Source organism: Pseudopodoces humilis, chromosome 8 (genome assembly GCF_049639895.1).
Source record: "Pseudopodoces humilis isolate 2021_Gansu_Grassland_sample_001 chromosome 8, ASM4963989v1, whole genome shotgun sequence".
NCBI classification, from domain to species: domain Eukaryota; kingdom Metazoa; phylum Chordata; class Aves; order Passeriformes; family Paridae; genus Pseudopodoces; species Pseudopodoces humilis.
The window spans coordinates 23,963,093-23,988,309 of NC_142207.1; the positions used below are offsets into that span (position 1 = coordinate 23,963,093).

At 36.3% G+C, this 25,217-nt stretch overlaps 1 protein-coding gene across 7 annotated transcripts in view; it reads right to left on the reverse strand.

Moving 5' to 3' along the window:
* The window catches only part of PDE1A (phosphodiesterase 1A), a 207,822-nt gene that overhangs the window by 34,715 nt on the left and 147,890 nt on the right, over positions 1–25,217 (reverse strand). For 6 of the 7 annotated variants that reach the window (XM_088058458.1, XM_088058460.1, XM_088058459.1 and 3 more), the window contains 5 exons: positions 18,550–18,663; positions 7,790–7,972; positions 7,292–7,358; positions 6,266–6,382; positions 4,163–4,303 (listed from right to left, as the gene is read on the reverse strand). In XM_088058458.1, the coding sequence (XP_087914584.1) occupies positions 4,163–4,303; positions 6,266–6,382; positions 7,292–7,358; positions 7,790–7,972; positions 18,550–18,663 (622 nt within the window). The remainder of the gene's footprint in view (positions 1–4,162; positions 4,304–6,265; positions 6,383–7,291; positions 7,359–7,789; positions 7,973–18,549; positions 18,664–25,217) is intronic. The other variant, XM_088058463.1, reaches the window with a different exon arrangement.

A 25,217-nucleotide genomic window follows, 5' to 3' on the forward strand; every position in this document is an offset into this window, starting at 1 on the left:
CTAAAGATGGGGGCAGAAAAATCACATAATAATTAACCCCCACAGTCATAGGACTGATTAAGTCAAATGCTAGTCAAGCATTTCCACACATATTTCAGATGGTTTTGGTGTACAAGTAAGCTTCTGTACTAAAGGATGAAAGAATAATCTCAACTTCATGCACCGAATATGCACACACGTGTGTATGAATGGATATGAAATGTATAGGCTGTCACATGTACTAAAAGCTGCCAATAGTAGCTCTCCTTTCAAAGAAGAAGAAAGAAAAGAGTCAAGATTCATTAGCAAAGTGAGAATAATTAAATAGGTCGTTCAGTGACAAAATAGGGCTGCTGAGGATCAAGTGCTGGCTGTTGGTGAAGCAGTATAGATTTAGAAAGGTCACAGACAGAGGAATGAGAATGTACTGTAAGCAGTTCTAAAAATGGAAACAATGACCTTCATCATATTGTGTGTCACAAGGAACCAGGCCATGACCAGTCTTGGCTCTCACAATGTTTTCAACATACCAAATAGAACAGAAACACAGCAAGTGTAATGAAAGCTAAAACATAAACTTTTCTTTAAGATGCCTTTTCAAAGGTCAGCTTTTGTAGCAAATAAGAGTTGTTAAACAATGTATTCATAAGCAGAAGAACATTCCTCAGAGGCTATATCTATGGTACACAGAGATTTCATACATTAATAGAGAAGAGCAAGTATTCTACTCACACTAGTATAGTCAAAATTGAAATCAGTAATTAAATCAGAGAACCAGAGAACTACTTTAGCTAAAGGATTTCTAAGGAAGTAGAGTAAAACTCTTATGGAGGCAGTTTATAAGTGTGTTTCTGAAAGGGAGAGGGAAAAACAAGTAGATGGGGGTCTGCAAGACTGAGAAGAGCTGAAACGTTCCTCCCTCTTGAAAGATACTATATCTTGCGGATGTCATAGCTAATATAAATTGTGTCTTCTATAGAAATATATGCATTGCTTATATGTAAATAGATACATTTCAACTTATGGCTTCTGTTTGAAACTTTTTTTTTTTACAATGATGGATTAAAAACTGAGTAAGAAATGAAGTCTCACAATGCACTTATTGGCAGTAAAGACATTTTTCCTTTACTTTGAGCAATACAGGTATGTGGGAGGAGAAAAGGGATGGTGGGAAGATGATCGATGACTCAAAAGTTCTTTACAAGATGTATTCCCTGGGACTTGGATTCTTAAATCTTTATAAAGATGAAAACTTCATAAATGCAAGCTTGAGTTATACATTTCAGTTGCATCATCTGGGATTTAATCTCTCGGGAAGGTTAATAGACTGTCTGCCATCTGTGATATCTAACATTCTAACACATTGATCTGAGGTGGCTGGATCTTCTTTCTTAAGATAGACAGCAACTTTTGAAAAATATAGTGATTATTTTATTTCTTTAACAGCAGCTCTGAATATGTCTTATTCTTCACCAGAATCTCTCTAGGGGCTTGTGGAGAAGCATAAACTCTGATTAGCCAAATTTTTTTGGCAAATGTGGAAATATCGTTGTTTTCCAGCTTCCTATAAAAGGTATAAAACATATGACCTCAACAACAGGAATCATGAAAAAAAGATTTTCTAAGCCCCAGATTTTGGAAATGTTTGCTTCAGTATGTGTTTCAGAAATAAACGACGAAGACAGAAACTCTGCAAGATTTGGAGTCAGTACTAAGTCCTTAAGAGACAATGAAAACACAAACCCCTCAAATTTCAAATCAATCTCAAAAACAAACAAACAAACAAAAACCTCAGATGAACTCGATCTAGTATTGCATCAGATTTATTCTAATCCAGGTATTTATTAGAAATACAGCAGAGTTTAAAAGAAGTTTTACAACGGTCATGCTCTGAAAACTGTTGGCTTGAGAAGCAAATTCCAAATTGTTATTGAGTAGGGTACTGGAGGGTTAACCACGCAACAGGAAAAAAAAATCCAGCAAGTTAAATAGAACGTTTTCATGATACTGATGCTTTCTCAAATTACAAGTGACATTTGGGAGAGAAATACTTTGCAAGCTGCAGAATCACTAGGCCCTCTTTCAAACACTGATTTCCATAAATGTTCCTTCTGCCTGGCAAGTACATCTGTTTGAAGGCACTCTTGACTAAGTGGTGTCCTAGTTAGATTTCTTTCCAAGAACTTTCCAGTACTACAGCACCAGAGAGTCATAGAATGGTTAGGGTTAGAAGGGACCCTAAAGATCATCTAATTCCAATCCCCCCTGTCACAGGCAGAGCAATATCACAATTCAATATCATAATTTGGTAATTAAAATGTGAATTAAACATGGACTAATTTTACAGAAATATTTTGTAGCTTTGTTGCAATATTAATGAGATTTTGCAGCAGTAACGTCTAAACTTTTTTGAAAATAGTTGTCCAAATCACATCTAAGGCAGTTAAGGTTAAGATGCTAATACTGTAATACTTGTGCTGGAAAGGTCTTTCTCACAGTCATGTGCATGCAGTGAAATAGCAGATATACAAATATGATACAGATTCCTTTGTTCAGTGTTCAGAGATACACAAAGTGTCTTTCAAAGTGGTTCAATCAATGGCTAAACATCCCAAAATTACTAGGACAGTTCTGGAAGTTGGAACTTTGTCCTGGTATCACAAGGAAAATCTGAATTTTTAAATTTTTTTTTTAAGGGCAGAGGGATGTTTATAATAAAACAAAAGGATTTTCCTCCTGGTAAGCTCCTGATCCAGGTGTAAACCTGCAAGAAAGACAAGGCTCACATCACTTAACTCTTGCAGTTAATATAATATCTTCAAGAATTTTCTTTTACTAAAATATTATTTTAACAGGTGAATACTGTGTACACCAACGTTTGGACTCCTCTTGGCAAGAGCTATCTAGCCTCTTCTTCAGTCCGATATGGAAGTGCTTTCTCAAGAAAACTTCTCAATCTGAAAAGGAATCTTGGCTGGTGAAGACTCCAGGTTTCACTTAAGAAGTAGTATTAGAGATAAAATATAGCTTTAAACACTTACAAGCAAAATACTTCCTTCAAACAGTGGAGTGAAAACGTGCAAGGTCTGGGGACCTTTCCTTGCCCACCCTGAAGCCAAGGGCATTTTAAGTGAGAAGAAGTTTAACAAAAGTGATTGACTGTCATTTATTGTGTATATATAGGAGCAAAAATATCCAGTCAGTTCTAAATTTTTCCTTTCCAGAGTCTTCTGGAATTGTTTCACAGCTCTGCAAACAGAAATCAGACACTATTTCTTCCCAGCTGTTTCATCTGTTGTTTGTTCTTTGGTGCATTGGGGTTTTTTAAACAACTATATTCACAATGAAGACAAATTATCAAAAAGCCATCGACAGGAATGTCCATTTAGGTTTAGTCAGTGTTTACTTTTGTCTAGCAAGCTGATAGTGAAGAGAATTCTGCTGCAGGTATTAAATTTAAGATAGATGTTTAGAAATAAAAATGAACAGATTCATTTCAATTCCCCAACAAATAATTAAAAATACTGAGATATTTTAAGGCAAATACAATAGCCTGCCTACTAAAGGCACATGGAGTATGCAAGAGCAGTGCTAAAGAAGGTTAAAAACTGAAAGGAAAAGAAGTTTTCAGAGTTTAAGGCCAGGCTGGATGGGGCCTTGAGCAGCCTTGTCTAGAGGAAGATGTCCTTGCCTATGTCAGGGTGGTTGAAACTGAGTTGTCTTGGAGGTCCCTTCAACCCAAGCCATTCGATGATGATATAATTCTAAGCCTGCACTGATTCAGTACATCTTTCAACAGCCAGGACCTCGGCAGATACTAAAGCTTCCTTCCCTGATCACACCTCCCATGCTCTGATGTGAAAGTAAAAAATTCTCACCTGCCCACTCCTGAAAATCTATCTCATTAAATATGATCTAAAATACCTAAATCCAGGCGATGAAAAGCAAAAAGGATTTAAGGATGGTTTTTTCCCTTCCTCTTTCCTTCTGCATTGAGAGAAGTTCAGCCTGGAAGAACTGTTAAAATGAAATAAAGTTCACAGCCTGAACAGTAGTTCTTGTATCTCTTGCCGCAAGATTTTCAGCCGAGCTTTTTCCTTTTAGAAAAGAAACATGTACACATTTATTCAAAACAGCAGAGTCTGAGAAAAAATTGTAAATTGAACTTCACAATACTTCTTACCATGATACCAGTGTGAATCATTATGTAATGCACAGTTTGAGTAACATCAGCTGCATGGATCAAATTGTGATAGGGATTTTTGTATTTGCTGTAACCAACTTCAAGAGCTTCAGCAAAAGAAATAAGATTGGGAACAGGGATCTACAGACAAAAAAACATTAAAATAATTGATATTTTTCTGCGACAGCTGCAAAGTCAAGAATACAATAAATGAATCACAAATAATATACCATGGGATCCAGTGGGCAAACAATAAAAGAAAAATTTAAAATGTAAAGGTCTGATATCATACATGCACCAGTGAATCTCCACACAATTTCTGTAGATGTATATCTCTCTACATACACCATGCACAAGAGGCTGCAGAGCTATCAACCAAAAGGTTTTCAATGCATGTCTGTCTGCATCTGTCATCTTTCTGCATATTTCTGCATCTTTCTGCATCTTTCATGCATCTGTCTGGGATTCATAGATTGCATGTATAATACAGACATGACAAACTGGAGTCTAACAATACAAGTATCTCCTTTACCAGTTTTACCTTGCTTGCTTGAGACAAGGTTTGCTTGAATGTCATAGTAAGACTTTCCTTCCTCCAGGCAATGTGTGAAGTACAGGTACTAGCTGGTCCCACTTATTTTGCATTGTGCTGGTTTTGGCAGGGATAGAGTTAATTTCCTTCATAGTTGCTGGTGTGGGTCAATGTTTTGGATTTTTGCTGTAAACAGAGCTGATAACTCCAGGATGTTTTAGTTACTGCTGAGCAGAGACTGCAGAGTCAAGGCCTTTTCTGCTCCCCATCCCACCCACCACTGGGTAGCCTGGGTTGCACAAGAAGCTGGGAAGGGACCCAGCCAGGACAGCTGGCCCTGCTGACCCAGGGGACGACGCTCCATGCGGCCTCATGGTCACCAGCACCAGGCTGGGGGAGCCTGGCTGGGCACTGCTGCCTGGGGACTGCCTGGGCAGCGCTCAGCGGCTGCTGCTGAGAAACTGCCTTCATTTGCAGCCTTTCTTCTTGGGTTCTATGTCTCTCTTAAATATTAATTTTCTATATTATTATTATTATCACCATCATTATTAAACTGTACATATCTCAACCCACAAGTTTTCTCACTTTTACGCCTCCAATTCTCTTTCCCCCATCCTTCTGGGGAAAGGAGTGAGCAAGTGAGTGGTTGTGTGGTACTTATTTGCTGCCTGGGGATAAACCACTGAACCCATTTAATGAAATTACATATCCCTTAATAATTATTTATTTATTTAAAACCCCTGCAGCTTAAACAATGGGGCTGAGAATGGGTTTAAGCCCACTCTGCCACTAGCACTGTGTACTTCATGCCTGTGTTATAATGGTTGCCCTGGTGTGGTTCTGACTTCAAGAAAATAAAGCCTGCTGGAAAAAGCTGCATTGCCAGCCTAAAATTAAAATATTCAAGAAACTTCAGGGTGAGACAGCCTCTTCAAAAGGAACACAGAGTTTTTGCAGTGAAGAGATTTTGAAACTATAAGAAAACTTCCATTTGGTACTATAACAATAAATTTATAATTTTGATCCATTTTTCTACCTCAGCCTTTCAAAGCTGGCTATAAGGACTCCATATTGTATTGCAAAACCCTACAAACATCTTGGAAAAGTAATTTTTATCTTTATATATCCCCCCAGGTCATTTAGGAGAGGAAGGTTCAGCTGAAGCCCCTGTGCAGTGGTAATCAACATATCATGATCCAGACCATGAAAAAAGTATTTAGGACTAATTAGTTTTCTGCCTTTTTAGTAATTTTTGGTCAATAAAGGTAGGACACTGGTTCAGACCTGCTAAGTAAATACTCTGAATACATAATCTATTTAGGTAACACAAGTGACATAAAAAGGGTCTACATAGATTTCCATTTTTTGGGTTGCATAAAAATTTGCATGTTCTGGGTGTAGTTTCATTTGGTAGAACTATTGGCATTCTATAATATTTCATTTGCCATATTCTTTGAAATTCTATACTGCATTGCACAATTAAAAAAACATTTTAATACTGGTTTTCTTGTATTTTAAATTTGACACATGAATTTTTGCATACATATTTTTATTTGTGGTTAGTTCCTGACCTTGAAACGGCTCAAAAGGTCGTATCGGGTTAACAGCTCATACATCATAAATTTCAGACTGTGCTCTCCACTTGCTTCATTAAGGGCAAATACATCAAAAGACCACTTATCAACATCCTGTAGATGAGGGAAAAGGAAAACAAAAAAAAAAGCATTGCATTTCCATACATTTGGCTAGCATTTAGAGGGAAAAGGGAGAGTTTGGTGGTTCTATTATCCAACTCTTTCAAATTCCTAATGTAGATAACACATTAATGACTACATCAATATTAACGATGAAAACAATTGTGTCAGTTCTGAATAAAATACTTGCAACATGACTGAGGCCACTTTGCATGCTTTGAATCAAAGGTCTTAATCTTTCAGGTTTAACTTTCTCAGCACAAATTGTCTATGGAGCTACTCTGAATATCACCCTTCAAGTAGGCTATTATGCAATGGCATTAACACTGATGTCATTAAACATAAAGCAATATGAGAATAATATAATTGTTTGGCTTTCAGGGGAAAAATTGAGGTGTTCCTTTCTCAAGAAATACTAGTTTTTAATTGCATTCAAAGACATAGGAACTTAGCTTACTATAAAAGATCATCTTTTGGCTGAACTAGAGTAATACCTTAAATTTACAGCAAACACTGTACTTGTTCCATAAGCTTCAGCTTCTTTTGTTGGTTCTATCTCAATACTATCTCCTTTTTCTTTCCTAAAAAGGAAACAAATGCTGCTGTCTGAGATGCTGATTACGATACCACTGGGAGCTGATAAAACTGTCTCAAATTTCTATAAGAACTTCCATAAAAATTTCATTCTATTGCTCTAGTAGGATCTAAACGAAATCGGAATTAATCAGAATCATGTGTTATTTTTGAATTTTGAACTGTTATTCTCTCTGTTGCTTGTGCCCAGTTCTGTAGTACAAACTATGGCTAGGGTATGTCCAGTAGAAAAATACTCATTTGACCCTAAACATCACTAAACACAAGTGCAAATACATTCAAATTTCACAATGATTAAACTTCTTTCACCTTAAATGTGACTATCACTTCTGCTGGATAAGCCAAACCAACCATGCTTGAAGTTTTTCGGTACATCCTAGAAGAACAAATAAAATATTAAGAAATAGTATTTTTTGAAAACATATTGGAACAATTTATCTTTTTTAAATTTTTCTTTCAGAGTTTGTGAAATAACATGAATCTATTTAAGGGTCTGACCCCAAAGATTTAAGTAATCTTTTACGAAGTCATGAGAAAAGCCCCTTTGCAAGTATATTACTCTGTAATGTTAGAACAGTCTTTGATACAATTTAGTATAGAAGTTACAAAGCCATTGAATTCATCCCTGGAATTTTCCAAGGTTTCATCTGGAATTCTGTATAGAAAAATGGAATGACTGCAGAAATTGAAACACCAATTGTGGCACAAAGATTTGCTTCAGGTTCATCCCACCATTTGAAGGGTCTTCAGTGGCAAACACTGTGGTTAAATGCAGTACTTGCTGTAACAAGAAAACAAAGCTCTCACCTTTCTACAAAAATCCCAGCCTGTACAGCGTGCACAATGCTTCGGAATTTGGGCTTTTCCTCAGGTCTCCTCTTCACTATTCCCATTTCTCTCGTGAATGTAGAAGCTAACCAGTCCCGCACTTCCAGCGGGACCGAATCTGACTGGATGTCAGAGAGTTCATCTTCAGTGTCTAAAAGTTTCCTACAAAAAAATTTATAGAAGGTAACCAACAAGACCTCGGACCTAACAAGAGTACAGACAGGTGAACAGCTAAAAAGCTTGATTTAAGAGGAGCTTAGGTTGACTGTAGGACCAACTCAGCTTGTCACAAATCGTTCTCTCTGGCAGATGGACTGAGACCAAGGGGAAGCTGTACACAGCAGATATTGTTTCTCTCTCCCACTGCTCACATTTCAGAAGGTAAAAGACAACAAAATTCAAGTTACTCAGCTGAAGACAAGAAAAGATTTTTCTACTAAGTTGTCAGAGCTGTGGTGGATTGAAGAGTAATCAATGAGCTATAAAATCCCAAGAAGGCTTCTGAAATAGTAACTGACAGAAATGTCAGCAGGGTTGTTGCTATAACTGAGAACACCTTTGATCTATTGATCTGTCCTCCAAAATGGTACAAGAATTGTTTTGCTACTTGCAAAAGTAAGTGGTGCTACATAGCAATGATGTGGTGAATGAATGTCAATGAACACCCTGTACACATGCTCATCATGCTATTCCATCACAATAAAAGCTTTAAAGACAATTAATTCCTTTATTGAAGAGAATTAATTCCTTCTATGTAGACATCTGTATTCCTATTGACGGCAGGGTAACAAAGTCATAGCAGTAAAGATATTATACATGATTGGATTGCAAGTCAGCTTTCAGCTGTTAGCAGTTCAAAAAGCTAGAAAAGTTATATATAGCTCTTGCAAAACAGAAGTATTAAAAAGAAACTTCACTTCGACAAAAGTGAATTAGAGGTCATCAGTTTATTTAGAGGAAACATGTAACTCTTTAAACATACTGAACACTTCCATTCCACACTTCTATAGATCTTTTTCGTGCAGTTATTTGCCCTTATCAGTCAGACTACTGGGGTTTCCAGGAAACAAGTCCCTTATTTAGTCTGATATCAATTTTTACTTCATTCAGTTATGCAAGAAACCCCAGAGTTAGGATGACCTGAATATATGCAAAGCATGCCACCCTTTCAAAATATTTTCTTGAAAGTGGTACCAATTGAATTGCAGACATTATTTGATTAGGTCTATTCTCTAGTGCTGCCTTTCTGAAATATGGATGAATAAGGAAAGCCTGAGTGTGGTATAGTTCAAAAGAATCTCCACATAAATTTAATGCTATCTGAGGGATTATGGGAAGATGCCAAATAGGAAGCATGTCAGAAGAATCATATAAATGATTGGTGAACAGTGAGAGTAGCATATTTGTGCTCAGTTTCAGCAGCCCATCTAGCTGACAGTGAGATACTTTAAGTGGGTTTAAAAAAAACGTTAAATGCACCCCTCATGTTTCCCCAGTTTACTGAAGGAAGAGTAGAAACATTCCTATTTTTCAGAGGCATAGAATTATCAAGCTAGGAAGGCTCTTTAACATGGAGTATAAGAAGAGCAGAATGAACACGAATTTTGAAACTTTCAACAAATCAGAAACTTAATTTGGAAGAGCAGGACTTGTGTGAAGGAAAGGATTTGAGCAAATCATCTTGCAAAACTGAACCAAGGCTGAGACTGGCCAAAATTCAAAGGCTATAAATTTGCTTTATAGCCTAAACTTAAACCTATGTTGTAGTCTATTTCAATCCATGCTAGTCTAACACTATTAAATATCCCTGAAGAAATCAGTACGTTTATAATTCTGAGGAATATTTGACATTTGATATGTTTTTAGTATAACAAGGAAAAAACCTTACAATCCCTAAAATATATTTTTGTAGTTATTCCAGCTGTTATTCAAATGAGATGCAGATATTCCCACAATTAGAGGACCATAAGCATTAGGCTGCCTCAGAGCATGCTGCCGGGATATTCCACATATTCCACCTGTGCAACAGGAATCAGAGTTCTACATCAGTTTGCTATAATCGGATGCAGATCTAAATTTGGGATCAAGCTCTGAGCTCTGCAGATATGAGCCGCTGGAGTACAAATTAAGACTAGCAAGACACACTGCAGTTTCTCTAATCTTTCTAACCATTCGTCTGTAAAGTAGGAGGACTACTTCAGTCTGTAAATGACAGTAAGCGGAATTACTTCATGAAGATGGAACAGAGAAAGTAGTATTTGAAATAAGTGTTCATTTAATCTGTACTTTTCATGAGGCCACTGCTCTCTGATGAGAGATAGCTGAACAACATCCCAGGGAGGAGAGAGAGTTTCAGTGGTTCTGCTCCTAACTTAAATAACTAGGAAAGCAACTGCAACACAGAATTATTTTGCAAGCAAAAAATTTTGCAGATTCATCATCACATAAGATTAATAACTTCTCAAAAAGGATTAGCTTCTTTCAGGTGCCTAATTGAATCAACATTTAAGGAGAGGAAACAAGGGCTAGTCATTCATCACACTCCAACCCATTCTAGCATTCTATGCCTTTAAAAAAAAAAATAAAGGGGATGAAGATCAAATAAAATCAAAAGACAGGTTCAAAACAAAGGCACACAATCAAACCACTGAACTTCTTATGAATTATTACAAGGCTTTTTGCAAGATTTTACAATCTAACTTGTAATTGCAAATTGCAAAATGTAATTTGTAAACTGCAATATAATTTTGTGACATTTCAAGACATATAAACTGCCACATAGGTTCAAAAATGGCATTGGAAAAATTAATGGACACGTGATTATAGCTGCCAAACTATACAGCCACTGGCTTAGCAAGTGTTTGGAATGGAGTGACTACAAGGCCCATAGCCTCAGCCTCCAAATCAACCAACCTGAAGATCAGAGACTGTGGGCATTCTAAAGCTAGATAGTTGCTCCACAATCAGTCTTAAGTAAAACTCTGCTGAGATAAATGTCATTCAACCAGGAGGCATGAACTCAAATATCCCAGCTGAATTAAATAAATATATATACACTAATAGAGGCCAAGACACACGCTTTAATTTTTCTTTCATAACATGAAGGAACACAGAAAAATGCTAGAAAACAAAACAACAAAAAGAGCTCTACCAAAATGTGGCACAGAAAATACTTTTTTTTCAATTTAAAGTCAGAATTCCAGGGTCACATACACATATTTTGCTCATATATCATTAGCCTGTTAAGTAGATGCAATACGAGGAAGAGATATGCGTGGGAAGGAAAGGGGGAGGCTTGGGTTATTTAATTCTATTCATTCCATGAGTAGAACTTTCATTGACAGTTGTGGGAATAAGCAAGACATGTCCCATGGCATTTCAGCTTAGCAATCAATTAATACTGCAGTCATAGTAACTAATAACCTGATCTTCTTGTCACAGTACTGTGTTTTTTTGCCAAGAATAATTTTTCAAAATTCAAGTAGTGATAATTTCTAGCTCTCTTTTTCATTTAATCAGAATTTTAAATATAGTAAAGCACTAGTCAGAAATGTATTTCTATTCCCTGAGGAATATATCAGATGTACTATGGAGGAGAAGAAAGAAAAGAAAATTAAAAAAAAAATAAAATTAGATAATGGCTATGAGAAAAAAAAAGTACATCTTTGTTGATCAGTCATGCTGCCTAACAGAGGTAGTGAAAGATTTCCAGAGAAGAGGTTGAGAAGGTGGTACTACCTCTTTGCCAATTAGTGAATTAATCAAGCCCTTAAGAGTGAATTAAAGAAAGTTCTCTCCTAGATCTAGAATGCAGAATTTACAGTCTAAATCGTCAGTTCACATTTTTACCAATTATTTAGTTCTATTATCTCCCTATCTTCCTGAGTAAGCATGAGTCAATATATTCAATCAATATTTCCATGCTCTATAGTCCATTACAACTTCCACTTACATCCACTAAAAGGTCCTCTGGACTCCCACTAAGGACAAACAAGTTGCAAAAATGAATGGGGGCCATTTTGGGCCATTTTTAGTACATAAAGGTCTTTCCACAGGAAATTGTGATTTTACCAACGTGTTGTACTCATAAAATTAGCACATTCTTAGAAGAATTGTCCTCAAATGAAGAATTAGCATTAATAAAAATAAACAGAAAATAATTTGGAATAAGTGCAGTTATTACAACAAAAGAGAAGCAATGCAGGAAGGACCATTCTTACTGAAGTGTTCACTTGTTGATATGTACTGCCTATTCAGAAATGCAGAGTTATATACCAAAGGCCAACAACAATCTTAGGGATTGGCTCAGGACATGCATAACCAAAAAATATCATTTTTCAGAGTACAGCTGTGAGACAGTGTTATCTCTCTTTTTCCTCTCCTCTCCTCTCCAGTTGCTTTGATATGGTATTCTGGAAGTTCTACAGGGCAGGGACTAATTCAGGGGATGACCAAGAAATTAACACCAAAAACTTTGAAACAGAAAAATTCAATAACTTTGGAAAAGGGATGCTGGCCATTTATTAAACACCCTAACTGAACTGAGAAGGTTTAATCAGAATTTAATAGATTTTCAGTGATTTCAAATGCATTTTTTATATAACTAGAATGCTTTTGTAAGCCTTCCTCTCAGGAAAAAAACCAATGAAACCAAAAGAAAAACACGTTAGCTCAGTACAAAAGATTTCAAAGGCTTATTTTAAGCTTTTATAAGGGTGGAATGTACTGAATTAATCTCAACACAATAAGCTTTTTCTCAATAGCAGCTTTTGCAAAAGTATCAATTGTAGATTCCCTTAATGGATAAACTGAATGATTTACTTCAAATGGTACATTTTTCTGTTCAGGCAAAGTACATTTAACCATGGGTTCGCTATGGAGGACAGCAATACATGCACAGCAAACTTGACTGAATATTCAAGATTAAAATTTAACTTCATGCTTAAATAATTGCCACTTCAAATATCTCCCCAGCTAGGCCAGCTGAGAGAGTAATCACACAGACCATATTTTTCATCTGGCAAATAATTACCAAATAGAGCAGCCCATTCCACTTGTTCTATCCTTGGCATTAGGCAGAGTATGTTCTTTAATATTCATACATTTTTCCCAAAAAGGTAATTTTCAGGAGAAATATGTTCTAGATCTTCCAAAATAAATTACATAATTGACTGAATGGCCTACTGTTCTGTGAATGAAACATCCACCTTCATGTATAAATGAACAAATTAATCTGTCTTTTCAGATTGAGAGATTGAGGATCAACGTTTTTAAAAAATATGCACATATCTTTGATGTAAGAAAATTTAAGTTTCTCAACCTTGCACCATCAAAGACATTTTGCTGGTGTGACCATCTCTGCTGGTGCCCCTGAATAGCTATGGGTGTCTGAATTGGCACAATTCCTTCCCTAACCAGAGCCTTACAGCCAGTGAAACTCTGACTCACAGTCAGCTCCATCTGGTGTGCTACAGGTGAGAACAAAGTGCCAATGGTCCTGTAATGTCAAGGAACAGTTTCCTGCTGTGAGATGCTCAGCAGCAACTTATGGAGCGCTAGCTCAGAGCCTTGCAATACTAACACTAAAATACAGCTTGTGAAAATTATATTTTATAAGATGAAAGGTGGGTCCTTCACTGACTTTGGCTCTCATTTAAAATAGGCAGTTCCTAAACATATATTGATGCCTGGAAGAGAGTGAAAGAAAGCACAGGGTTACCAAGTAAGTATCATCCTAATTTATTATTTTTTGAGATATTAATTCCTAGCCTAAGATAGAGCAGCTGACATGGACCTGGGTTCTGTTGCAGTACTGCAAAACTTGAAAATACCAGGGAACAGCCTTCTCCAGCTTGCAAACATAACCCAAACTGTGCACTGAAAGCTGCCCAAGAACAGACTATACTGACCATTCTTCATCTCAGAATCTCCAGGAAACAGGAGAATTTAATTTAGCTGTTGGGTTATTGCTAAACTCCATTCCCACTTCCACAACACACAGCTCTGGGGGCGCGAGTATCCAGTCGAGCGTTTGTTCCTTCCTGCTTCCTTGGACCTCGCGTGGCAAAGATACACACTTAAGTGTTCCTATCACACATATTTCTGTGGTGTGCTTGAAGGGTAGCACAAACATTTGGTGAGATGATTTGTCTTGCAATTTAAACTAATTTAAACTGTTTCCTTTTTGCCCAAAATTAAGGATGTGTTTGTCCCTGTTTAAATCGCAAAACCACAGAAATATTTGGAGGGTTTCTGGAGTAGCACACTGCTGGAAATTCAGTTTAGTCCAAGGTGTTTATTACAACAGCAGTCACAAAGTCCAGTTTCAATGACTTCATTTTTAGCTAACATGATACATATAACAATGAGTACTTTTTTTTCTAAATAAGTACTTTTTATTAAGAGTCATGTCTGCCATTGTATACATTGAAATACATTCACTATTTCCAGAGCTCTCATGCAAATATACATTGCTACAATGTCACCTGTAATGACATTTCCTTTTTTCCTCATGAGCCTGTATTTGTCATTGTGCCTTGTTGAATCAAAGATGCTCAAAAAACCCACCAGCTATATCATACAGAGCTGCTTCATGTATTACAGAAATGCAGTCTCTTTTAAGTCAAATGTTCTCAAGCAGTTAAAGCCTTATTAAAAGGGGATTATACAGCCTGAAACAAACAAAAACCCTGTATGGAACTGCAACTGCATACATAAATATCCTCCTGAAATCAAGTATATTTTCCAAAATACTAAGGCATTTAAAAATAAAATATAATTGGAATAAACTATTCTGATTTTATGCAGAACAACATAAAAGTAGTCTCCACAATAAGGATGATTATTATTATTATTATTATTATTGTCGTTGTTGTTGTTGTTGTTGTTGTTATTTAGCTTGGAATTATTTTTTTCCTTTCATCTTATAACTTCCATCTAGATTTTATTTGACTTACTTTCGTTTCAGTTAGTGTGAACAAAGAGCTGCATTTACAAGGAACAGAACAGCTGTCATGACTGAATTATCAGGCTGTATTTATTTCCTGTTTGACTCTAAATATCTATCTTCCATTGCCTTGAGCCAAGTGGCAGGTACTAATGGAGAAAATTCTGCAAGATTTGTCAGAATTATTTATAACACCTATTGAGTAAATCTGAACTTCTTCCACAGAGCAAATCTTCTGAGGGCTGGAACTGTGAGAGTCTCCTGGTTATTTTCAGCTGATGGTGAAGCTCTGCTTCAGCCACCAGGGTGTTTGATCTCTTCCATGGAAGAGTTTGGTGCAGCACTGAAAGATGCAGCAGTCTGAAAAGGAGATTGTTAAGCAAGTTTATTGAGTGACTTGGGACCACAGATCATGAAGCTCATAGGAAAGCAGAACTTACTTCATGTCTGGTCTTTCCAACTTTCCATCAGCTCAGAACTTTTTATAGAGATATTGACAGTCACTGGCCCAAATCAATTTTTCCTCTGATTTCCAAACCAATTTTTTGGAAGGTTATCCCTATTGCCTATCCCTCTTTCTAAGAGAACTACTCTCAGAACTTTATAAATAAAATCTGTTGTGTTGTTCCTCTACTTTTGCCCTAATCCAGCTCCATAGAGTTTTAGAAAACTCAAGAATGGAAATGAGTATGTGAAAATAGTCACAAAAAATGCTCAGTGTAGAGAAACACCGGAGCAGACAAAGGGAAAGTCAGAGGACCTGAAAAAAATATTTCATCCTCTGCTAAATGGTGTGAATTCTACAGCTATTTGCAGCTGATTGTTGCACTTTAAATGAAGATTCAACATGCCATCAGTGTATGTGTTTGAATGTCCTTCCATGTGCACACACAACTTTATAATATGATACAGGCTTTTCAAGAAACTCAAATTAAGTATATGGGGGGAAAAAAATAAGTATTTTCTACTGGAACAAATTGGGACTACTCACTGAAAAAACCCTCAGGTTTATAAAGAGAAAAGTGGTTCTGCCAGAATAATGCCAGAGATTTAATTTTTAAGTATCACAAATGGTTTCCTGGAGCTGTGGAACAGACCAGGTTCTTCCTTGATCCTTGGCTACATTATTGACCATGTTCTGTGAGATACGTCATACTTAGATCTCTTAATTTACCTTAGTTTTGACTTTTTGTTTTTTTCTTCTCTGTGCCTGTGAAGAATTGCAGAAAGTCCTTCTGTAATAGGTGAGGGGCCATTGTCAGGGGCATTTTATCATCCTGTTTCATAGCATATGTATTTCATAACAGAAAGATGACTTAAGACGAATCAAGTCACAAACTGTTTATTGCTATTCCTAATCTGTAGAGATTGCTATTCCTGTCCATAGAGATATTTAAAAGACCTTTCCCTCAGCTGATATTGAGGTCTGTTGCCCAGAAAAGTGGGGGAGAATACCATAAACAGAATTCAAGTTTAGATTGCTGGTTGAAGCTGAGGTCTTCCTCTGCTTGGATACTTTAGCAATGGGTCAGTAAATTCATCAGGACAAAATTCAGGGATAAATACAATGCTTAAAACAGAAAGCATGGGTATTTTCACATGAGCTGCTGACACTGACTGAACAGCAATTCATATGCAAGAAACTTACTGAAGTTATTTGAACTTTATGATGTATAAAATGGCATGTTGAGGCTCAGCAGGAACAGGCCATTTTGCTTATGATCTAAACTATTATTTCTAATCTACTAATGAGGGCAATTAACTCAGTTCCAGACTCCCACAGAAGTAGCTTTGTGCAAGACAAAGAACCTGGATTCCTTGGAAGGAACAAGGACAAATGCAACCACACAAGCTAACTCAGCCTTCATTTGACTCAGTGATACACTGCTTTGTTCCTTAAGAACTGACTTCCCAGGAGCTCAAAAGAACTTTGTGTGCTTATTTTTCTGAGTGTAGACTTTGATTACAGAATAATGGCCATGCTATTTTAAACATAATTATCTTTGCAGCTTGCCATGCAGAAGAATCTACTATGAAAGTACCAGTGGCAACTACAGTGTTTCCTGGCCTCACAATAAATTTAGAATTTACAGTTTTTAGTAAATTACAAATCTTACAGATTAAGGTTTACAATTGTTTTTAGTGGGGAAGTGTCAAAATTTGAAATAGAACCATACGTAACATTGTCCAAATAAGATGTGGAGGGTCAGTCTACATTTCTAGGATAAAATTAACACAAAGACCACCAGGTTAAAAAACTTATCATACTGATCCTGAATTTAATGGAGACTACATTAGTCCAAGCAAGAGCAATTACAACCAAAATCAAATACTGTAAACCAAAAGGAACAATAGGAATGCACAATAGTGAAGTAAAAACCATTAAAATTAAAAGAATAAAAGCAGAAAACTGGGTTTCATTACAGTCTCAATTTTAACTATTACTTATAGCAGAATTTGACTTACATTTCTATATATATATATACTTCATAAATACAGATATAGGTACAGAAGGATATACAAAAAATGTATGTTCAATGCATATCTTTATAAGGAAGAGCAAAACAACATACTTGTCTCAAGTATATCCCGACTTAGTACAGTGAAAAGTCAGAATATTTTGTAACATTCTGGATGCAATAAATAAACATGATTAAATATCATTGTGCAATGAGCTCCAGAAAAGAAAAATCTTATTGATACACTGAAGTAGAATTTTTGAAAATAGTCACCATTAGGAGGTAACAGTGGCCCTAGAATTAAGAAAATAATCAGAGGACTATGAAAATCTTGCAAATCACTATAAAATTACATATGTTTGTTTTCTTTTGGGTAGTTTAATAACCTTGCTGTCAAGTTCTATGAGGGCAATTAGTTTATTTAAAGATTTGCTTACAGCAAAACCAATGCACCTGTTGCTGCCAGAGCCTATGTATTTTCAGTGGTAGCTGTTTTCTCTGTGCATGAAATGCCTGCTATTTTCCTTGATATTCCCACACAGAGCCAGTAAGACTGGATTCCTCATTGTGACACTACTATTCATTTCCACAGAAGCTGCTCAGTTTAGAAACTAGGTAAATCTCAATTTATTTTCCTGGTCCTGGCACTAATTCTCACAGAGAGCTATGAATACTACAGCCATTTAATCCCAGTGTTTGGGAGGTGTATGGAGGAACAATAAGTGCTCTTTCTCTGAAGCAGGACTTCAAGCACTGTATCAGCTACATAGATTTGCAAGGGGTGGGCACACACCACAGAGAGTGTCCATTAAATAATTCTTATATGTAGAACTGAGATACACACTGCACACTGCAGCAGTACCAAGGAGGTATTGGCATCTTTGCAAGACCATTCTGCTTAGAAAAAACTTAGAAAGGCTAGCCTGCGGAAAAAACCCCAGTAATATCAATACGGTCCATATCTTAGAACTCTTTCAAGAGGCCAAATACTTCGAACTTCTATTTTAATTGAAGATAACCCACATGATTGCCAGTAATACTGCCAACAATAAACACAAACTAAGCATCAAACATTATAAATAAATCACAGCTTTTCATTCATTTGTGTATTTACTGACCAGCTATTCTGACTCATTTCTGGGAGCATTTCTTTCCAGACAACAGTGTACATCTGACCTTTGGAATCTTGCTTGCTTTAACTCTGTCACTAAAAGACCCAAGAGCCACATACACTTTTGATGTGCACAGACCTTCAGCTCATGTCAGAGACAATTTCATGCAAAGACCAAACTTCTAAAATACAATTTGCAATTTTTTCCCCCCCTCAGACTTACCTGGTTTCATCAATATAAACTGCCTCCAGCACAGATGCTGCATATTCAATATTCTTTTTTAAATCCACCACATTAATGTCACCCTTCTCCAGCTGCTTTACCAAGCATCTTAATCTGTGGAAAAAAAAAAAAGAATAAAAACATCAGTGTGATAATTCTATCAAATTTAGTGACTTTATTTTCTAACTGAAACATTGGATCCAACACAACAATGTAGAGGAAAGGACCATCACTCCATCTCGTCTTGTTTTAAGAAAATCTGGCCTTAGAATGTATTTAACAATGACTGGTTTTATGTTTTTACAGCTTGCTAAATTGCTAAAAAATGGCTTATACCTTCCAGAAAGTCAGAGAGAACATTTTAACCATCATCAAAGAAATTTCCAATTACTTTGTGACATTACTATTACACCTCAGTCTCTAACATATATATATATATATATATATATATATATATATATATATATAACTTTTTGTGTTGTTTTACTATAATTTTTCCATGCTTAGGTGGTTAATTGTATTATTTTATACCCATGGTATACTGATTTTGTTTCAGTTCATTGTCTTTAATTTTTATTTAAGCCCCCAGTATGTTTTTGCTGCAGAATTTGTATTCTTATTAGTGTGAGCTAATATGGAAGTCTGTTGTGTCTGTGCTTATAGTAAATTCATCATTATACCAGAGGAAGGGCACTGCCTGTGGCAGTAGAAAAATCCAAATGTTCCTAAGTGTGCTTTAAACTTTTAGTTTTGAGAACTTTGTTTTACAGTACAAACATGGATACACCCAAAGGGGATTTTGTAATGCATCAACTCATGTCTCTGCAGCAATACACTTACACAGATAAACTCCTTGAATACGAGATTTTTCCTAAACTCTGCTGACAAGAACACTTCTGACACCGCTGAATTTAACCATACAGAGTAGATAAAGCACTGGAGTGAAATGAAAACCTTACCAGTAACAGTGCAGAGCTGTAAAATGGATGCTTAAATCATATGTATTTTCCTTCTTTCTGTGTGCTATCTCTGCATAGAATAAATCTACAGTTTTGTATCATGTAAGATTAAGATTTCTGGAATTAGGATATACCATTATTGTTACACAACTTTCATTATATAATCTTTATATGCAGGAAAAATTGTGAAACGAGCATTTAGATAAAAAGTGCAGTGAAATTGATTCAGCATTAAGATAACTACTTTCAGAAAAAGATCATATTTATGACATGAATGAGCATACATAAAATATGCAAATGTTACATGAAGAGGAGACTGAGGGGACACCTCACTGCAGTCACAACTTCCTTGTGAGGAGAAGAGGAAGGGCAGATGCTGATCTCTACTGCGGTGCCCAGGGACAGAACCCAAGGGAATGGCTTGAAGTGGTGTTAGGGGAGATTTAGGCTGGACATCAGACAAGGATTCTTAAACCAGAGGGTGTTTGGGCACTGGAATGAGATGCCCAGGGAAACAGTCCCAGCACCAAGACTGACAGAGTTCTAGAAGTGTTTGGACAATGCTGTCAGGCATTGTGACTCATTGGGGTGACTCCTGGGAATGTCCCATGCAGGGCCAGCAGTTGTGTGTCCCAACTCAGCTGATTCTGTGATAATAATATATTTCATATATATATACTATATATTATTTTCATTGGGTGCATACAATATTTGATTTGACCTAATCAAAATATTTAAATCACAAAATTACAGTTATATTTGAAAAACAAATTCATAAACTTGGAAAGTACTGTTCTATCATAAAACCACTTTCATGTTTTTCTACATATTTCTTTGGCCTAAGTACAATTATGTTCAAATGTGTAAGGATAATTGTAGCAAATGGGGTTTTAAGACCAACCTCCTCAGTTCTCTAAAGCCTTAATTCAATTTAAATTAGCCTACCACATGCAACAAATAAGGCTCTTAGCAACCATATTTACTTGGTATTTTACACAGTGCATTGCATATCAATGGAATGGAAAAGTAGCGTTAAAAAATTTTCTCAGGGAAATGAAGTGGGCAGATGAAATACTCTGGGAGCTCATCTCCTACACAGAAATAACCATATGCATGGGAGATATTTCCAGTACATAACTTCTTCCACTTCAGAGGGACCTGTAGACCGGAGAAGGTTATTCACAGCCAGAACCCAACACAAGTATACCCTGGCGTGTGTGCTCCTCAGTACTGCACACAAACACACAGCTCCTCCTAAGCACCAATGCCAAAATGCCCAGGTGGGTCTGCAAGCATCTGCAAGTGCCACTACTCTCAAATGGCTCTAGGGTGTTTCTGTCACTTCCACTGTTCCTGCCATATTTGACTGAGCACGTTTCTGAATCACACTTTCCAAAGTGGGAGCTTAAATAAATTTGAAAACTTGTTTTCAAATATACAGAAATAAATTTGCAACACTGCACAGCAGGGGACCAGGCTCTGGTAGAACGATATCAGCTTAAAACAGCTTCAAATCTTACCTCTCCCATTTCCACATTTCCCTTTCCACATTATCTGAGGCGACCGATCAGATGACAAGTATTTGTAATAATTTTTATGCTTGCAGGTGGAAATGAGTCCCTGGGGGAGCCTTTGAGCCACAATGATCTTGCAATATCTCGCTGCATGGGTCAAAGTCATCAGATATAACTTGCCCTGTGGGTATAGTTCATATTCGAGGAGGAATGCAGAACATTGTAACAGACTGGATGATTTGGAAACACTGCCCAGGCAAATCTAAAGTGATTCTGAAGATATTGCAGATTCACATAAGGACACAAATGACCTTATCTCATGCATCCCTCTTTGTGAAGATGTGCCCGGGGTCCTTAGCTGACCCAGTGAAGATCTACCATAGAATCAAGGGATAATTTTATTGGAAGGGACCTCCACCTGGTACAAGCTCAAGACAGGGCTAACCTCAAAGAGAGGTATAACTTCAAAGTTAGATAAATTACTGACAGGTATTTCTGCTCTGGCTTTGAATGCATGGGGATTTCAGAAACACTTGGAAAAAGCCGTTTAAATGGTCAATCAGCCTCATGGTGTGTCATGTTTTCATGATATCTAACTGGAATGTCTTTTGTGGCAACCTGAATGCCCAGACTTTGCTGTGCAGTCCCAAGAAAAAATTGTCTCTCTCTATGGTACATCTTCCCTCTAGGAAGCTGGACAAAGCAATAAAACCCTTCCATTTTGTCACTAATCAGACACTTGTCATGTGACACTAATAAAGTCTACCCCAGAAGTTAGAAAAATGGACTTCCAACACAGCAAAATTAAGTGGGTTATAGCAGAATATGAATGGTCTGACATACTCAATGTCTTCTGCATTAAAGTGAATAGCCACAGAGCTTAGAAGCTGACATTTCAGTAATGAAACTAATAATTTAGCAAAGAATAAACATCAATTTATAAGACTTAGCAACAAGTGTTAACACACCCATAGCCCCACAAGACAAAGAAACTTTTGAAAAGGACAAGGAAAGGTAATTTTAAAAGAATTATTTCTCCAGCTGTATTGGGAGGATTTTTATTTGTTTGTTTCCTTTTTATTGTGATAAATTGAAAACTAGCATTAGAAATACTATTTTAAAACCTGAAGTGTTACTTAAAACTGGAAGTAATTGTATCAGTTGGCCTGTGAACTGTGCTACTAAGAAATAATAGCAAAAGAAAAAGCTAGAGGACTATTTTGTGAAAGAGAAAAAAGGGACTATTTTAATTGGTTTAAGATGAAAAGAAAATTATATGCAGAGCTAATGTGATATAAAACATGAAGAAAAGAAGATTATTTATCTCAGGACACCTGAAAATGGCATTATAAAACTAGCAGCCCCAGTTTGTAAGGGAGAAAGAGACATCTGCAATTAATAAAGGGAGTAGGTGGAGATCCATCTTCTGTCATCTTGGGTAAACATCATTACCAGTGGTGTGGGATTAAATGCTTTTATGGACAATCCAAATGCACTCTGCTCCCACCTCTCTTCAATAATATGTCTGTGACATTACTGGGGCCCATGTTCCCCCAGTCCTCACCTCTCTGTGCAGCTGATGGACAAAAATCCTTGAGGCCCATCCAGCAACACAAAAAAATCAGAGGAAACAAGGATTTTACGGAAGGTGAAGAAGCGTTTCTTGAGTACCAATACCAAAATCACAACTCACTTGTTTCCAGCTTCCCCACTAAAATTCTCCCTTGTTTGAACTAAAGTTCTGTTAAATCTACTGTAGCTTCCTCAGGTTATAACAAATTAACTGAGGATAGATTTTGTTATGTTATGATATTTCAAAAAACTTCCTATGACCGTTTCAGTAACTACAAAAAGAAAAAATGAGAAAAAATTTAAAAGGGTAAGAAATCGGTGATCAAATATGACTTTTTGCAATGTCCTCATGCGAAAATCTTTTTTTCGTGGAACCAAGAAAGTCCAGTGAGGGAAGTACATTTGGAGATACTGAATAACTGTCCTAAATGCAGGCTGAAGTGCTGACAAAGAAAAGTGCAAGGGTAGCATTACTTAAGAACAGAGGTTTTAAAGCAGAGAGGCACACAAGTTGGAAAATTTCGATTTCATATTAAATTTTAAAACTGCTGCTTTTATTTCTAAGGTAAAATAAATTACTAGTAATCACTGAGAATAAATCAGTGTTACAGGCTCAGCTTAAGAGTCTTTAAGAACCAGAAGAGGAAAATTCAGCCTGAAGTTAACTTCTGAACCTGAGAAAAACGCCCTCTGCCTGCTTTCCCTGAACTTCCTTTATTTGCCACGTAAGTGTCCCAGACACTAAGCATTGCAGAGAAACAACTTCCTTACTTACACATCTGGACTTCACTTAAAACTGTTTTGGAAATTTCAAACAAAGAAATAGCTGGCTTTTGCCACAGATCCTATTAAAGTGGAAGTGAAATACACTGTAAATAGTAAATTGTAAACTAACCTTGCCACCTACTATAATTTGAAATAAGTGGAAGACATTGTTGAAGATGGGCAATGAACACATAAGTAATTCTTTGAAAATAAAAAACACATGCTATTGTCAATTAAAGAGAAATAATTATTGATATTAACATTTACAGTGCCATTAAGAAAATTATCTGTGTTGGTTAGGTCAACTCCAAGTTGTAAATCATTATCTTCCCATGAACTAATTGAGAAAAGCCTAGCTGTGATAATTGTGACAAAGTGTGAAGAAGTTTAAGGACAGAAAAAAGATAATTTTTTATGTAAACAAGTTCTTCATGTTCTATTTGGGCTACTTAATATTCAACAATAAAATTAAGTGGATTATTGGAAACTTTATTATAAAAGTGATTTGACCCTCTAAATGAACATCACAAAGTAAAAATGGGTTGGTATGTAATGTGAAATTAAAATTAAAGAGGAGGATAGTAACTATATCCTGGCAATATAGATAGTTAGTTTAAACACTACTGGTTTTTCAAAACTTTGGAGAAAGGGGACATTTTCCTCTAAAACTATCTGAAATTAAAACCACAAACCAGTTTTACTACCTGTAATGTTTCTTGCAATAATCAGTTGAATGATTTTCACCTGTAGAAAGCATTGTTCACTCACGAGTTCCTCAGCTTTCCAAGGCAGAAGTTACAGCCTCACTCAAACAAGAATGCTCTTAAAAAGGGTCAATATCCAACAGTTTCAAATCAAGAACAATGAGTAGTTCAGCTAATCTACTGAAAACAGCCCCATCCCACAGTCCAAGTTGCTTTAGAGCAATCTATTTGAGATTCAAGAAAGTATTTTAATAAGGAGGAATCCAAAATGGAAACAGCAAAACCACATCTTGAAAAGTCACAACTTCAAAATATCACTATTTTATTTGGGTTCTAAAATTTGGTATATGAATTGCCCAAATTCCAATCATTTTTATGTGAATTGGTATAATTAGAATTTTACACATTTCTATTAAGAACATACATGTATAAAATAAACCTTTGTATAAATACACCATTCATTCCCTCCCACAAATTCAAATAGATGAGAGATGCTGAAAAAATATACACAATATGGTAGCAAAGATTCAGGACTGATCCTTTTGGGTTGCCACTCCTGATTCCTTGCTCCTACCTGCATTTACAGAGTGGCCAGTTATCACAACTTCAAAATGGCTAACCTTCACTTCAAGGTATTTTACATTAGGTCAGGGAAAAACAAGCTGATATGGGAATATTTTGCCCAGCAAGGCAAGGCCAGCATATCAGAGGGGACCAAGGGTTACAACTGGCAGCTCTTGACACAGACCTTAATGTGTGTTTCACTTCCTTGGAATCATAAAAAATGCTGTTCCAAATGCAGTTACCTAATATTTCTTCTAATTAGAGGGGTTCTCAATAAGCCCTTACGTGGAGAAATATAAGAAAGATAACGTGTTTTCAGTGCTGCAAATGCGTTTTAAGAACTTACTTCTCAGTCACTGCTGTGTCTGAGCATATACACAGGAAGCTTTGTGGTTGCTAAGGGTTTCATGAATCACATGTATTTCATGATTATTTTAAGCATTTAAGTGGTACATGCTGATCTGTAATTATGATTCGGTCATTAGAAAATAAATATTGACCGCGCTGATAAATCAGACAATATTTTGATATACCAAAACCCATATTGAAGAACTGAAATAGAATTTATGCAGCTATATAGCAACACCAAA